At 33.5% G+C, this 15,729-nt stretch overlaps 1 protein-coding gene across 1 annotated transcript in view; it reads left to right on the forward strand.

Moving 5' to 3' along the window:
* The window catches only part of LOC143234031 (uncharacterized), a 38,069-nt gene that overhangs the window by 6,695 nt on the left and 15,645 nt on the right, over nucleotides 1-15,729 (forward strand). The window contains exons 5-6 of the mRNA XM_076471044.1: nucleotides 13,745-13,798; nucleotides 14,542-14,669. Of these exons, the coding sequence (XP_076327159.1) occupies nucleotides 13,745-13,798; nucleotides 14,542-14,669 (182 nt within the window). The remainder of the gene's footprint in view (nucleotides 1-13,744; nucleotides 13,799-14,541; nucleotides 14,670-15,729) is intronic.

A 15,729-nucleotide genomic window follows, 5' to 3' on the forward strand; every position in this document is an offset into this window, starting at 1 on the left:
TATTTTGCAAAATAATATTTCGTATTGCATAAAAGATGTAGAGCATGGAAAATCACCCTTTATTGTCTCCACATTTTCCTAAAGGGAATGTCATATTTCCTCTGTTGAAAGGTGAAAAAAAAGTTAATTTTTATCGTATCATGACCTGTAAGTTCAAATCATCCCCTCTTCCAAGTGTTGCAGTGGTAAGTCTGCGGACTTATAACTGTAGAAATTGAGCTTCGTTACCTAAGGTGGGAATAGCACAGATAGTCCATTGTGTAACTTTGTGTTTAACTACAAAAACAAACAAATCTTAATGTTTTAACATTGAATACATTTATTACTAAAGCACAGCTGAAACGCCAAGTAAGAGCTGTTGAAACATTTTCGAAAGACAAAGAGAAACATTTCGTTTTTCGGGAAATTTCTTATCTAACGAAACCTAACTAACTCGCGATATTTTGTCATAATTTTTTATTGTTGTTTCAAAGAGACCCCTCCCACTGACTCAGCGGTAAGACTGAAGGTTAATAGCGCTAATACCCTGGTTTTGATACACCTCTTAGGATAGCACAGATAGCCCATTGTGTAACTTTATATGTAACTAAGATGGACTGCAATGTTATCAACCAAAGAAAGAAGTCTTTAAAATGATATTAGCTGAAGTGCTTACGACGTGTTTAAACTAAACATTAACATTTCTGATTTTTTGGTCCTCAAAATAATATTTTGAAATTGAAGTTCATAGTAAAATTTATTGCATTTAGTTTTCTTTTTTTGAAATATGTACTGAATTAATTATTTTTATTAATTAGTGATTAATATTTAGATGGTCAAACTCTGAACAGCTTTATTAACTTTTGAGGTACAGTGATATGATTATCTAATTTTTACAACATCTACAAGAGTTGACTACATTCTTATAAAATTATTTTAGAACCACACCACGTCGTTTCAGTTCCTCACGTCACATATTTTCATGCTTTGTTTAACGAACGTGCATCTTCACAATAGCCCTGCAGTGTATCTTCTGTTGTGAAAAGCTCTGTCGTAAGAATTTCATGCCAAAAGCACACCTCTTTTATCTTCATGCTTTACATAAGTCATCTACTGTACAAAGGTGACAGTTTTCCAGCATCCTTTTTAAGCACTTCGCCTGGAAACCTGATCAATATGTTTTTTGGAGCATGAACACGTTTCATCCTTCGGCTACTTGAGGAAAACCACGGTTTAACTAATATATCGTGGAAGCAACGTGTATACACGTGATAACTATCACTTTTCTAGACGGAGACCATTCTTGATTACGTTGTGTACTGTTGCCACTAAACTTTACCTGTTACAAGACACCAAATTTTAGGCATTAAGGCTGGGGTACGACCTGTCATTTTATGGATGGTCCTTGTACCTAAAGCTGATCCGTATCCCTATGTTTTCCAATGCTATTAAATACAAATCATGTATCCATCTTAGAAATTCTAATTCCCTAATATGAACATATCTTTAAGATATGAGTGCATCAATAGTTTGTTTTTGAAAAACGCTGTTATATTCCCTTCCCAAATGCGATTTATTTTTAGTGTCATTACATTACCTTCGATAACGTCAAACATTGTTAAAATGCAGTTTGTCCCCGACGTTATATCATATATCATTTGATCATATATCGTGACCAGCTGGTGTGAACATTCAACATCGCTTGATATTACATATACAACCATGTACTTATATTATATACAACTATGCACTTTCTTCAAAAACACTGTTTTGAGAGATAACCAAAGTAAAGAGTAAAGATGAAGGAGGGCGTTATTTACATGTAAATTTAAAATTAAATTATTTGACAACGATCAACATTAGTTTCTTAATCGCAGCTAGAAGAACAGTATTACAATGAAAATAAAATATTTACGCTGTAGCATACTGGGACACTAAACTGCATATCATCCCGTGGCGTTGGAAAGATACACAAACTTGGTGCCAAGCTAACTGCTGACAAAAACAACCTGTTTCTTATTCAATACATATTTTGCACAGCGACTAGATATGTCGGGTAGGCGTTGATCTTTCAACAAGATAGAAATATAATATTCATGGCATGAATGCACAAAGTCCTAGTATGTTATTAAGTTTGTGCGGGGTTATGGATATAAAATTGAAACCAAGGAATTGTGTGGAGTAATATAACATATTTGGAACACTGTCTTAAGTTAATGGATTTGTACAACTTATCCGTACTTTATTTTACTTTTGACACTGGAGTTAAAGACTGATTTTCATAATAGTACATGTTTGACCTTTTCAGTCACGGATTTCATCTAAACATGATTTATTATCAATCGCATCAGTGACTCTGCCATTTCTCTTACAGTATGAGCATTTTATTTTTAAACAGACTTTCGCACAACAGTCACTTGAAGTAAATTATTCTGATTAGGAACCAAAAAAGGATTATTTAAAGTTAATGATGAGACTACGTTCTTTTGCTTCTAAACTTTTCTGAGTTTGGTTCATTTGATCAACAAACTCTTTTCGTATTACGTCCTCCTGGTCACACCTGTAATGAATTACCTTGTTGCTGAACTTATGTGTTTGTAAATAACGTGTACTTTTTAAAATAATATTTTGTAGTTATCAATGGCATGTTATGTGGTGCATAAACGAAAGTATCTGTTTGATAATTACCACAAACGTTTGATGATCCATATGTTTAAGTGAAAAGGAAAAGCAAGATGTTGAAACAATGATGCTTTTCCTTTTCATTTTCGCTGTCACACCAAACGTGCTCGCCCTTTCAGCCGTGGTAGCGTTATAATGTGCGATCAATCTCACTTTTCGTTGGGGAAAGAGTAGTCCAAGTGTCGACGGGTGTGTGGTGGTGACTAACTGCCTTCCCTCTAGCCTTACACTACTAAATTATGGACGGCTAGTGCAGATAGCCCTCGTGTAGCTTTGCGTGAAATTAAAAATAAACCAAATCAAACCTTTTCACTTAAACATATGGATCATAACACATTTATGCAATGATTAAACAAATCCTTATTTTGTCATATGAAAATAGCTATAATTTTAGAGCTCAGGCAAAAACCAATGGATAATTGTTGTCTAATGATTTTGAAATATATTGGTCGGTAAAGATTGGTTGCACAATCCTTGAAATAATGCATCAAGTTCTTATGCACTAAGATTAGAATAACTCGTTTGACTTGCGGACCTCTAACATTCGAGATGTTTGTACTATTTAAAACTGCTTAATCTACTTTTATGTCACTTGACCTTGCAGATATAAGTTGTATGACCTTACGTTACATTATCAACTTTCTCAACAACTTATGCCCTTTCTTAACTTTTTAATTTTCACAGTAACTTCTGTGACACATAACATTGCACCTATGTGATAACACACACATCACCTTCACCTGTCAAGAAATTGTTTTCCTAAATTTTTCTATCTTTTACGCAATAAACCATTCTTGTGTTATGGGCTCAATCATCATGTAAGTGTCTTATTTCAGCTATTAGCAAAATATGTCTTTCATGTTTTTTTACAATGCATAATTTGCCCAGTTGAACAAAATAAATGTACGATTCCAATGACTTCCACTTGTTTAAATTTTCAGGAGAATATGTGAATATTATGTAAAACTAAACGTTCAATATATTCGTACATGATACATTCGACCACGAGTCACTATAACTTGATCAGTCCAGTTAGAATGCATCATATGGGTTCTTCTTTCAATAAATATCACCCTGTTTGCATAAACTGCTTAGACATTGTGTTGTTTTAGGTTTCCTAGTATCTGTTCTTTCCTATTTATTAAAAATAAAAATTCCTTTTCTCAATTGAAATAACGTTTACCGATTACCAGTTAGTCGTTCACCTTTGTACTTTGGCCTACAAGATGGCGGACAGTAATTGCGATAAAGCGCATATTTAAATCAGTGAAAGGTTTTAGTGATTGTGACAGAAACGGATATACGGAATTCCCCCAGAAACAAAATTTCTCATTGACTCACCACAACTGTTCAAATTAACATAACACGAAAACAAAAAGCCCTTATTTGTCTTGATTACGTATTTGTTTCTTACTCTGACACGACAACTAATTTGCAACATGGCCCGGCATGGCCAGACGGATTAAGGCGTTCGACTTGTAATCTGAGGGTCGCGGATTCGAATCCAGGTCGCACCAAACATGCTCGGCCTTTCAGCCGTGGGGGCGTTATAATGTGAGGTCAATCCCACTACTCTTGGTAAAAGAGTAGCCCAAGAGTTGGCGGTGGGTGATGATGACTAGTTGCCTTCCCTCTAGTGTTACACTGCTAAATTGGGAACGGCTAGCGCAGATAGCCCTCGAGTACTTTGCGCGAAATTCAAAATAAACCAAACCAATAAGTAGAAATCTTTATCATAGAAAATTATACATATAGTTTTTTTTTGAAATTGAATTATTATGTTTCGCAGCTAAGAGTATCGAAATGCTCATTTTTTTCTAAAATGTCTAATCAGCTAGAAGCATAGTTGAATACATAATTATTATGTTATCTAGAGTGTTATTAAGTATCTGTACTTAGTTATTTCGAATAAACTTATTATTTAGACTAATCGAAATATAACCAGAAGTCGTTTGAATTTTAAATTATCAAACCAAGGACAAAGATAAATTTCGAGGCATTTTTATAACAGGAGATATGTTTAACGTCGGAATGAACAAGTTCATCGGAACTTCATTTCGAACTGATTAAACATTTATTGTATTTCTGTTGTACTTTTCGAAAATATTAAGCTCAACCAAACGAAACAATCAACAAACTTTTATTACGTTATTGTCAACATCTCTGGTGCAACAATATATTATATTGTATATATGAGTCATTATTCGATCTTTAATTTCTGATTTCCTTTGTTGCTTAAAATTAAACACAAAAATCTCTGAAACTTCTTTTTTATATATTTATATTGAAAATAGATTGATTTTTTAATTTCGCGCAAAGCTACACGAGGGTTATCTGCACCAGTTGTCCCTAATTTAGCAGTTTGAGACTAGAGGGAAGGCAGCTAGTCATTACCACCCACCGCCTACTCTTGGGTTACTCTTTTGCCATAGAATAGTAGGATTGACAGTTACTATATAACGCCCCCACGGCTGAAAGGGCGAGCATGTTTGATGTGACGGGGTTATGAACCCTCAAGTCGAGTGCCTTAACCACCCAGCCATGCCGGGCCTTGAAAACAGAAGTTTAAAAATTTGGATATGAGCCACCATATATTAATAATTGTATAGACTTATTTCAATTGACAAGGCAGTTTGAAATAGAGATATTAAAAAGATTGTTCATTTTGAAGGATTTTGCTTGGTATATAAAATCACATCTGGTTGTGTTTGACTTACCGACTCTTTTTATTTCACCAAAGATCAACAAAATAAAAAACAACTAAACAACTAAAAAATGTATCTCAGAACGGCTGGTATGGGTATTCTAAGATACAATTTCCGTGTGAGTTGTTAATTTAATGTTGAGATATGTAGGACATACTCCGTGCTTTGATTACTATAATAGTGACGTCAAATCTCACTATTCATTTGGACTTCTCTTTTTCAGTTCGAAACTAGAGTTACCTATGAGTAGATAGTTTGTATGAATCGTTTAAAACAATTTGAAAGGCGTTTCTCTCTCACATTTGGTTGTTAAGTTAGGGCTTTTTTTAAAAACTATGTATGATGATATATGTAATAGCCAATCTACAATCAGCGCCACTCCAGAGGCATAATGGTATGTCTGCAAACTTAAAACGCTATAAACTGGGTTTTGAAACCCAATGCGGGCAGATCACAGATAGTTTGATGTGCAGCTTTGTATTTAACTTCAAAGGAAATCAAAAAAAAATTTTTTTAATGTTGTGTCACCTTTTAATGAATCTCTTCATTTATTGCTTGTTGTAGTCTTAATATGGATATTTATTGATGAATAAAATACAAAGTATGGATGATTATTTGCTGCTAATTATATGATATTTCTAATAAAAAGTGGTCTTGATGTAATTAATAATTAGTGTTTGCGTTTCTACTGATTAGAAAGTTTGAACCTTTATGTTTTAGTTTCATATACTGTAATTACGAACAAATGTTCTACATATTACATTATGTAACACAATTTTTTCCTGGATAGAATGTGTTATTTCTTAATTGCTTTTGTTATAAAAGTATAGAAAATGTCCATTCTTCCCTTCAAACTTTGCTTTTGCGATTTGAATAATGAAAATTAGAAATTAACCTATCTCTGTGTAAAAACGGGCAAATTTTCACATTTTCATTTACATAAGGTCTGAATGAAAAACAAATAAGTCAAGATTTACATGTATTTATATTAAAGTTGTACAAAAATAAACAAAAATTTTTATAAATGAGTAGTTTTTCCAGATTTGCGACTGTAATGTAAATCACTTTCATGTATCAGCCCCCAAATATTGTCTCCCAACACGTTTTTGTTATACGCTCTTTAATAGCGGCGTTCAAAGTCTAGTATATCTTGGTGGAAGTGTTTGCCTCGCTCCTCTGATTATTCTCCCATGTTCTCCTTGAACTTATCAAGATGAACGTTAAGGATATGGGATTTCAGGGACATCTTGCCACCCACTTTGCCGTAGTTCTTCACCAGGCCTTGTGATTGTCCATAAATCCTCGAACCACTGCGACAAAGCTGCCCCAAGCGTTTTTTTTCTTCCTACTGAGTTTCTCAGGGAATTCTGTGCACTCCAGGATATTCTTTATTTGCGATCCAACGAAGATACTTGCTTTAACCTGTGCCTCAGACAGCTTAGGGAAGAAGTCTTGAAGGTACTTAAAGGATGTATATTCCTTATCAAGAGCTGTGAAAAGTTGTTTCATAAGACCTAATTTTATGTGCAATGGTGGGAACAATACCTTCTGGAGGTCTACTAGTGACTCACACTTGACATTGTGCCTCCCCACTGAGAACTCGGTCCGTTGTGGCCAGTGCTTCCTGTTGTAGTGCGCTGCGGTGTCTCTGCTGTCCCAAAGGCAAAGATAACAAGGAAACTTGGTAAAGCCTCCTTGGAGACCCATCAGGAATGCCACCATTTTGAAGTATCCGATAACCTCCCAGCCATACTCATCATGCTTCAAAGCTTCTAGCAAGGTCTTGTCGCTGTTGTGTTTCTCTTTGAGGTGCACCGAATGAACCAAAGGAAGAGACGGATACTTATTCCCGTTATGGAGCAGCACAGCTTTGAGGCTTCTGGATGAGCTATCAGTGAAGAGGCGCCACTCGTTCGGGTTACAAGCAATTCCAATTGCCTCGCATAGACTGGATACATTGTGGCAGAAGCAGAGCCCGTCTTGACGAGTGAAGAAGCTTGAAAAATGTCGGTGATGCTTCCTCTGACTTGCAACTTGCACACTTTCATATAACAAATCCCACTCTTTGAGCTTAGATGTCAAATGTTCGGCAGAGGAGAAAATTCTCTATCAGCTATTTAGCACTGAATCTACCTGAAATTTCCTAAAAAATGGGTAAGTTTGAAAATTTCATTACCCAGATCACAAAAGCAACTTTGAAGAGAAAAACAGGTATTTTCCATTTCCTTTAGGCATAAGCAATTGGGAAATAACATTTCTGTCCAGGAACAAGAAAAAGTAAAAGTTTTGTTACATAGTGTTATCTTTCAATATAAGCTTGTCATTATCATATCTTTAGTGAGAGTCTCTTTGTTGCTTAAAGGATAATTTTATATTGTATAAAAGATATTTGTGTAATGATGGCCTCAACTTATTTACCTTTTCTTGTTATAGAATCTATTTTCTCTCCATAAATCGAGCTGAAATTTTCAGCATGTTTTAAACCATAAAAATGGATAAAAAATCAAATATAATTTAACACTCTATGTACTGCCCACAAAGAGTGAAAAATATGGTCTACATATTCACGGCGTAGGAGATTGTAACCATTAAAACAATCGGACTTTCTGGCATCGTTTGAATACACACTGTAGCAAAATAGCTTAAAGAGCCAAAATTCATATTTTTTATAGAAATTACATCCGAATACAATGCTAAAAACAAATATATCTTATGTTATATGCACGGTTTTGTAACAAGTTGGGAAAATGCCTACTTTTCCTGTACATTTTGTACGTCTCAGATGTACCAAAAGACATTTATTTTGTCCAAGAAAAATTTATTTGGAAATTGTTGTAAAACCACCAAAATTGGCAGCATCGCCTTTAGACGTTTGTAGCTGGGGCAATCTTTCGTGTGCCCATCAATAATAAAGAGAGAGTCAACGATGAATAATATGCAACGTTTCTTAAAGTATCACTAAATTTGATTGGCGATTCAGTTATAACATATAGAAGCATCAATACCAATGAGAAAAAAGGTGTTTCAATATTGTCGAGTACTGGATTTACCGCTTTACGATATACGGATGTGGGAGTGGCTTCACTTGGAAGATATTTCATGAATGCACTCGAGTTAGTTTTGCCTTAATGCAAGTTGTACCAAACAACACAAGAAAACACAATACAGATGTAATAAACTGACCAGCAAGAAGCCCTATTTTAATTCTTCTACAATGTTTCTTGGATGTACATAGGGAATGTATTTATGTTCACAATTTCGCCACTCGACGACAAGAAGTTTGGCTTTGCATCCACTGAGGCATATAATAATAATAATATTCATAACACCATCAACTGACTAATCGCATATATATATTCTGTATATGCAGATGTTTTAATACCAGCTGAGAACCATACTAGTTGCTGAGTTTAAAACAGTCATTTAATCAAATCTAGCACTGAACATTTTAAAAATGACGGTAATGGTTCCCTGTTTTGTAATTGGCGAATGATAAAAAACAGTACTTCTAAAAATATGTTCTGATTCCAATTTCGTTGTTAAGCCAGTTTAAAACTAGTTTAACTAAGAAATCTTGCTACTTTAACTTTTTTCGTTGTTTTGCAAGAGTTAGTTTTCTGTAGATTCAGTTTAGTCCCTGAATTCTAAATAGAGTTGCATTAGACATACTGTTCTGTCTTCTTAATCAGTTCATGAAGAAAAATCTCTGCAGCAGTTTTCATACAATTTTTCCAAAACCCGCCTTATGGTGAAAGATACCGAACAAACAAAACCAATTGAGTAGTTTTTCTTTATTATGTTTACCAATTATACCAATATAAAATAACAAACTTACGTTCTTACAATGATGTAAACAGTGGTAAGCAAATTGAAAAAATTGCGTCAATCATTTTTGGAATAATATAGAAAGTGTGTATAATAATACGTCCTAGTAATACGTTTTCAATTATAAACTAAATGACACGTGGATCACTGGAAATTCCAATTGTTCATTTTCGTTTCGGGGAAATTATAAAAAATATTCGTGTTTATTTGCGGATTTTCTTCAAAATATGATATTTTAAATCAATTAAACTATAGTGCGTAGTATTTTACTAGAATAATTCAAAAGTCTGTATGTAATGTTGTGGCTTAATATGCTTATGCTTGAGATAATTTTTCGAGAGTAGAAAATGCAGTTTACACTCTACAACTTGTGAAAGTGATGTTACCAATATCCGGTGAACACATTCATAATTAACTACGAATTTTCAGCTTTTGAATTTTTTTTGTGGGGATGTTTTTATTATTTGTTACCGTTCACTGCTGTTTTTACTTCAAAATGTAGAAGTAAAATTCATTACGGCAAAAATGTTATTGAGCCTCATTTTACGGCTCAGTGGTATGTCTGCGGACTTATAACCCTAAAAACCGGATTTCAATACCTGTGATGGGCAGAGCACATTGTGTAACTTTGTGCTTAGTTCAAAAACAACAACAACAACATCCATTTAACGTACGAGGACGACGATGTTTCGGCACCCGTATCAATAGTCCGATCTCACAAAAATTCATAATCTGAATGGGTGTTTTAATTCATATATTTTCCTATGCAACTGTATAATTAGTTGTTCTATTCTCCAATTGCTTGAGGTATGTTATTGTTGAACTGATGTATCATGGAAGAAGCTTGTATGTACGTGACTTACGTTGAATTTTCAGAAGGTCATTTTTTATTATGTTACATAGTGTTGCATGAGGTACGTGGATAACTTTTCTTAATAATGTTTATGTTTGTGGATCCTCACTTGATATCAAAATTTGTACTTTGCTAACCACGGTTAGGTATGACTTGTTGCAAGTCTCTTTCTGGATAGTCCTTATTTCCGATTTGATCCATAATCTTTGTTGACGAGAAACCCACTTGAAGTAAAAATGTATCTCAGAACGGCTGGTATGGGTATTAACACTTTTATTGATGAGGAAAGAACAACCTGAAAATGACCTAGGAAGGTCAAAGTGTTGTTCTCTCCTTATCAATAAAAGTGTTAATACCCATACCAGCCGTTCTGAGATACATGATCCGTATTCCTTTTCCAACGCCAATGAGTACAAGTGCTATTCTCTTATTGTAACTTCTATATCCTCAATCTGAACGCATATATGATCTGAGTGTTTGAATATTTTACGTCGAAAAGCATTCTTACACACCCTTCCCAGAAGGTATCTGGTATTGTTCTATTTCCAACGAATACAAATAATGCCAAAATGTTGTTCCAGTATATTCCTTTCCATCGTGACTTTATTTTGGTTACAGCTGACACGTGACTTACTGGCCTGCAGATTTAAAATCGTTTTAATATAACGTGTGTGTGTGTTTTCTTATAGTATAGCAACATTGGGATATCTGCTGAGTCTACCGAGGGAAATCGAACCCCTGATTTTGGGGTTGTAAATATTTAGATTTACCGCTGTACCAGCGGAGGACCTAATACAACGCCCTCAAACCTTTGTATTTCATTTTCACTGATTAAAACCGCACGATTAGACTTTTGTATTACAGTAGAATGTGCAGTAGGATTTTTGGATTATTTAACATTTTTTTATAAAATATATTTTATCTAAAGCTAAACAAATGTCATAATTTCAGCGTAAATAACTCATATGTTAAACCATCGTATTTAATATATATTATTAACTTACTTTCAGAATTTTATTTTGGTGTTTTCTTTCATAAAAAATTCGTCCCTCCTTCAATGGTACAGTCATATAATTCACTGAACATTAAAAATAAATATTATGTTTATATACATGCTAAACGTTTATTATTACTTTTCATCAGAGAATAAATTGAAAAGAGAATCTGTGACGTACAGGCCTAAATAACATTGGTTACTATACGTTGAATTGAAACGGACTAAAACCCTATAGGTATTATATACACTTTACCACTATAAGAGACCTAGTGGTATTTATTTGGTTTGCTATCCGAAACTGTGCTGATAAGCCTCGATTTAGCAAAACTGCAGTCTACATTATTTGGCTAACATAGATGAAATTGAAAAAAAATCGTTAACACATATGTACACAATCATTAAACAGTTGGTCCGTGTATATAATATCAAATAATTTATTCGATAAAATCTCATAACGTTATTCACATATCTAAATTAATTTAGGTTAATATACAGTGAAGTAAAACGGACTCAAAACCTCTCGAGATGTAGTTATTTCACTGTATGAGTAGAGAGCTATTTATCTCTAAGTTGCAATACAAAATAAAAAAAACTGCTATAATTTTTCATTTTAGTCATTATACAAGTGAAATTTAAGATATGAATTTTACGCTTGCGCGAAAAAAGATTTCGAAAAGACATTTCTGTGATATAACTGAAAAATATTAAACAAAAAAACCTTGTAAACAGCAATTTTCCAGTTAAGAAACTAGTGTTGAAATTAAAGAATCCTTTATTGTTAGCTATATTAGAACAATTAACAATGTAAAAATGTAAGTATTAGCTCCTATATCGTTATGTATTATGTCTATCGGTCCCGGCATGGCCAGGTGGTTAAGGGACTCGACTCGTCATCTGAAGGTCGCAGGTTCGAATCCCCGTCACACCAAACATATTCGCCCTTTTAGATGTAGGGGCGTTATAATGTAACAGTCAATCCCACTATTCGTTGATAAAAAAGTAGCCCAAGAGTTGGCGGTGGGTGGTGATGACTAGCTACTTTCCCTCTAGTCTTACACTGCTAAATTAGGGAAGGTTATCGTAGATAGCCCTCGAGTGGTCTTGCGCGAAATTAAAAAAAACAAAACCTTATCTCTCTTTATGGTTTACAAGATTTAGGATTTCTCAGATATGGCTTACAACTAAACCTCAACAGATTAACATTGAAAAATGAGTCAATGAATTCTTCCTCAAATGGTTTACACGTTGTGCATCTCTTTCTTTTCTATATTGTATTCTAGTTAGCTTTCTTAAAACACGTCATCATACAATCTGAGCATTGGGACAATCATTGGACGAAATAAATGAATCTTATAAAAGAAAAACGAACAAATACTAAATCTTGGTTTTCTCTATGTGACATTCTAGATTGTAATATCACTTTCTGATTCGCATAAATAGTAGGTTTTTATATATCTTGAAAACAAAGATCAACAACGTCCACCAGAGTTTACCTGCCGTATACTGAGGTAATAAAGGACACAACAAAGACCTTCTGATTATATATTTAGACCTGCAACCTGGGACAATTTTGTATATATATTTTACTATACTATATATACTAATGTGTAGAAACGCAAGTCTAGGAGAAATACTCATGTAATATAGAAAAAAACACACATTATTTCATAAAGTTTTCTAAAATACATTAAACTAGGCATCGCTAAACATACGTTGTATTTTTGAGCAGTTTTTCATATCTAATTCAATTTTTTTACCGTAACCTAAATAGCTGTTGATCTTCGGTCTTACCCAGTTTTTAAAGTATATGAGAAATAAACTTCAACATTGTTCATGTGCAACTTTAGGTGAAGCTTAAAGCTATAAAGTCTTTATTTTTGTGTTTTGTTTGTAGTGCAGTCACCCTAAGGGCAAGGGGTACATAGGACTGACTGCTTTAATATTTAAGATGTTGCTGCAGGTAAACAAGTAGAGAAATGATAAAATAAGACCACTGACACTGATCTTATCTCAGGTTTATTACTTCAGACCACATGAAACACCAACTTAACTGAGTAAAGTATCCCGCAGGGTGGCGCTGCTGGAACTTCTTGGCGTGGTTATTTCGTTTCCGGCTTTCACATCTGATGAACTAGTAAGGATATCTAGTAGTAATAATCTCAACCCCAGGTATTTCGATGAACAAGTCTTCACGTGTATTGGGTGAAGGAGCGTCACAGCTGCAGAATATTATCTGTCTACTTCAGCGAAAGAATCAATTTGTCTTGTCCCCACGTGTCTGCATTAATTACATAAAAGACTAGTATTTTGACTTTCTGTTCTCGTCACTACAAGTATCTGAGGGCCTTGCACCCTTTGACACGACTAGAAGTTCATAGGTCGTACGGAATGTCTTACCATATCGACCTGAGTTAGGCCTAAAGGGTGGGAATAAAATTAAAACAAATGACCATTGAACTTTGGTTAGAAAGCAAATGTAACTCAAAACCAGAAAATAACTAACAGAAAACATATTTTATACACAATTATTTTTAATGTTTAGAGCATTTATATGACAAAATCTGTTTTCAATACATCAACTTATTAATGTAACTTAAGAGGATTGATTTGCCACCTAGGAATTAGAGCTAATAATTTATTATTTTCTAAATAACTTATTTTGCTTTAAATCATACAGAAATAAAGTTCCTGTTAATCTTCCAGGAAACAGCTGTGTTCCTCTACGAAATAGAACAGTTAGCGTTGACGGCCCGAATGGTGAGTACAGCCATTCAAAGTTTGGAATTGTGTTCACTTTATAAATATTTCACTTTCTCACATACAGAAAGATCTTGGAGTCGAAATGAAAGATAATCTTATAAAACCACGCTAGTAATTTTTGAGCGTTAAACGTGCAATAACAAAATGTGTTATTGTCAGTTGGGAATCAGACATGAATTGGAACTAAAATTGTATGTGTAATGAAAATATGAGATTTACCATTGTATATCTCAAGCAAGCTCATGAATAATTTGAAATATAGTTATTCAAATTTTATCTAACATTTTATATCTTTTATAAAAATAATAATTTTGTAGTTGAAAAGCAATTCGAGATTTATTATCTTATTTCAATTATTATTATTTAGTTAAAATATATTTATTTAGAAAGAAACAGAAATAAACCGAAAGTTATACGTTTACTAGAAAATATTTCTCCAAACAACACATTTCGTATTATTATTATTATAACCTTATATTTGGTTAGCAACAGAAACAATTTTAAGCATTAAAAACAATTGTTTTTTCTGTCTTAAAATTTCAGGTATGATCATTTAAAAATATATATATGTTTTCGGTATCAATTTCAATTTTTTTTTCTAGTTTTCTATTGTTTCAAACAAGTGAGATTTTGAGAGACCAAATTACTATGAAAATTCTTTCATTACTAAAGGTTATAACCTTTATACATCCATTTTCAATTATATTAAATATCATCTTTATATTCTGCTTCTACAATAGGAGCCACATGTGTTCAAGTGATCGAAGAGTGTCAATGCACGCAACCTTGTTACAGAATGGAGTTTATGGAGATTTATTACGAGCAAATATGGAATGATACAATAAATGCTACAACGGAAGATGTCAAGGTAAGTTATGACATAACCATCATTGCTCCATTAGAACAAATTACTGCTTTTCATTTTCAACAAATATTAGTTATTCTGCTAGCCACATTATAGCTTTAGGTCAATTAATTTTTCAAAATTCATTTGAAGCTAAAAACTAGTTTTTGTGTGTTCCGTCAGTAAAATATATTCTATTATTTCTATAATGTTACTTTCATTATAAATTTTCGATTGAAATGGTTAATGTATATGCATCATTTTTTCAATAATTTTTTTTTGCGCTTACACTTTATTAAATGGATTTAGCATTAACTTAAATATTCTAAAATCTTCGAACCTCGTGGCGTATTATTAGGTTTTTGGCCGAAAGTCTCATTAACAGCACTGTACCCAACTGATGAAACAATGCATTATAATTATTATAAGTAAGAACGTAAAAAGAGTATAATTATGTAAATCATTATCAGGTTTATTGCTATTTTTGCTCTGTTTAGAAGTTAATAATAAATTACTTGTGTATTTACTAATTTTAAAATAATAGACGAAGAAAGGTCTGACATTTTAAAGGAAAGAAACTAAACAACATTTGCAAGTTTTGTATATAGTTTCTTTTCGTTACAGAAACTCATGTACACATAATTTAATTTTCTTGAATTAGAAAATTTCCACTTAGCAACTGAAATTAAGATGCTTCCATTAGAATGTGACACTTTTCAAAACAAGCACTAATTTATAAGTTCCTAAGCTACAATTACAATCTCAGTGGGGCCCGGCATGCCCAGGTGGGCTAAAGCATGCGACTCATAGACTGAGGGTCGCGGGTTCGCATCCCCGTCGCATCAAACATGCTCGCTTTTTCAGCTGTGGGGTCATTATAATATCACGATCAATCCCACTATTCGTTGGTAAAAGAGCGTCCCAAGAGTTGGCGGTGGATGGTGATGACTAGTTGCCTTCCCTCTAGTCTTACACTGAAAATTAGAAAGGGCCAGTGCAGATAGCTCTCGAGTAGCTTTGCGCTAAATTACAGTGATTTAAACAAACAAAACGACAATGAACCACTCCATACAATTCATATCAT

This window comes from Tachypleus tridentatus, chromosome 12 (assembly GCF_004210375.1).
Source record: "Tachypleus tridentatus isolate NWPU-2018 chromosome 12, ASM421037v1, whole genome shotgun sequence".
NCBI lineage: Eukaryota > Metazoa > Arthropoda > Merostomata > Xiphosura > Limulidae > Tachypleus > Tachypleus tridentatus.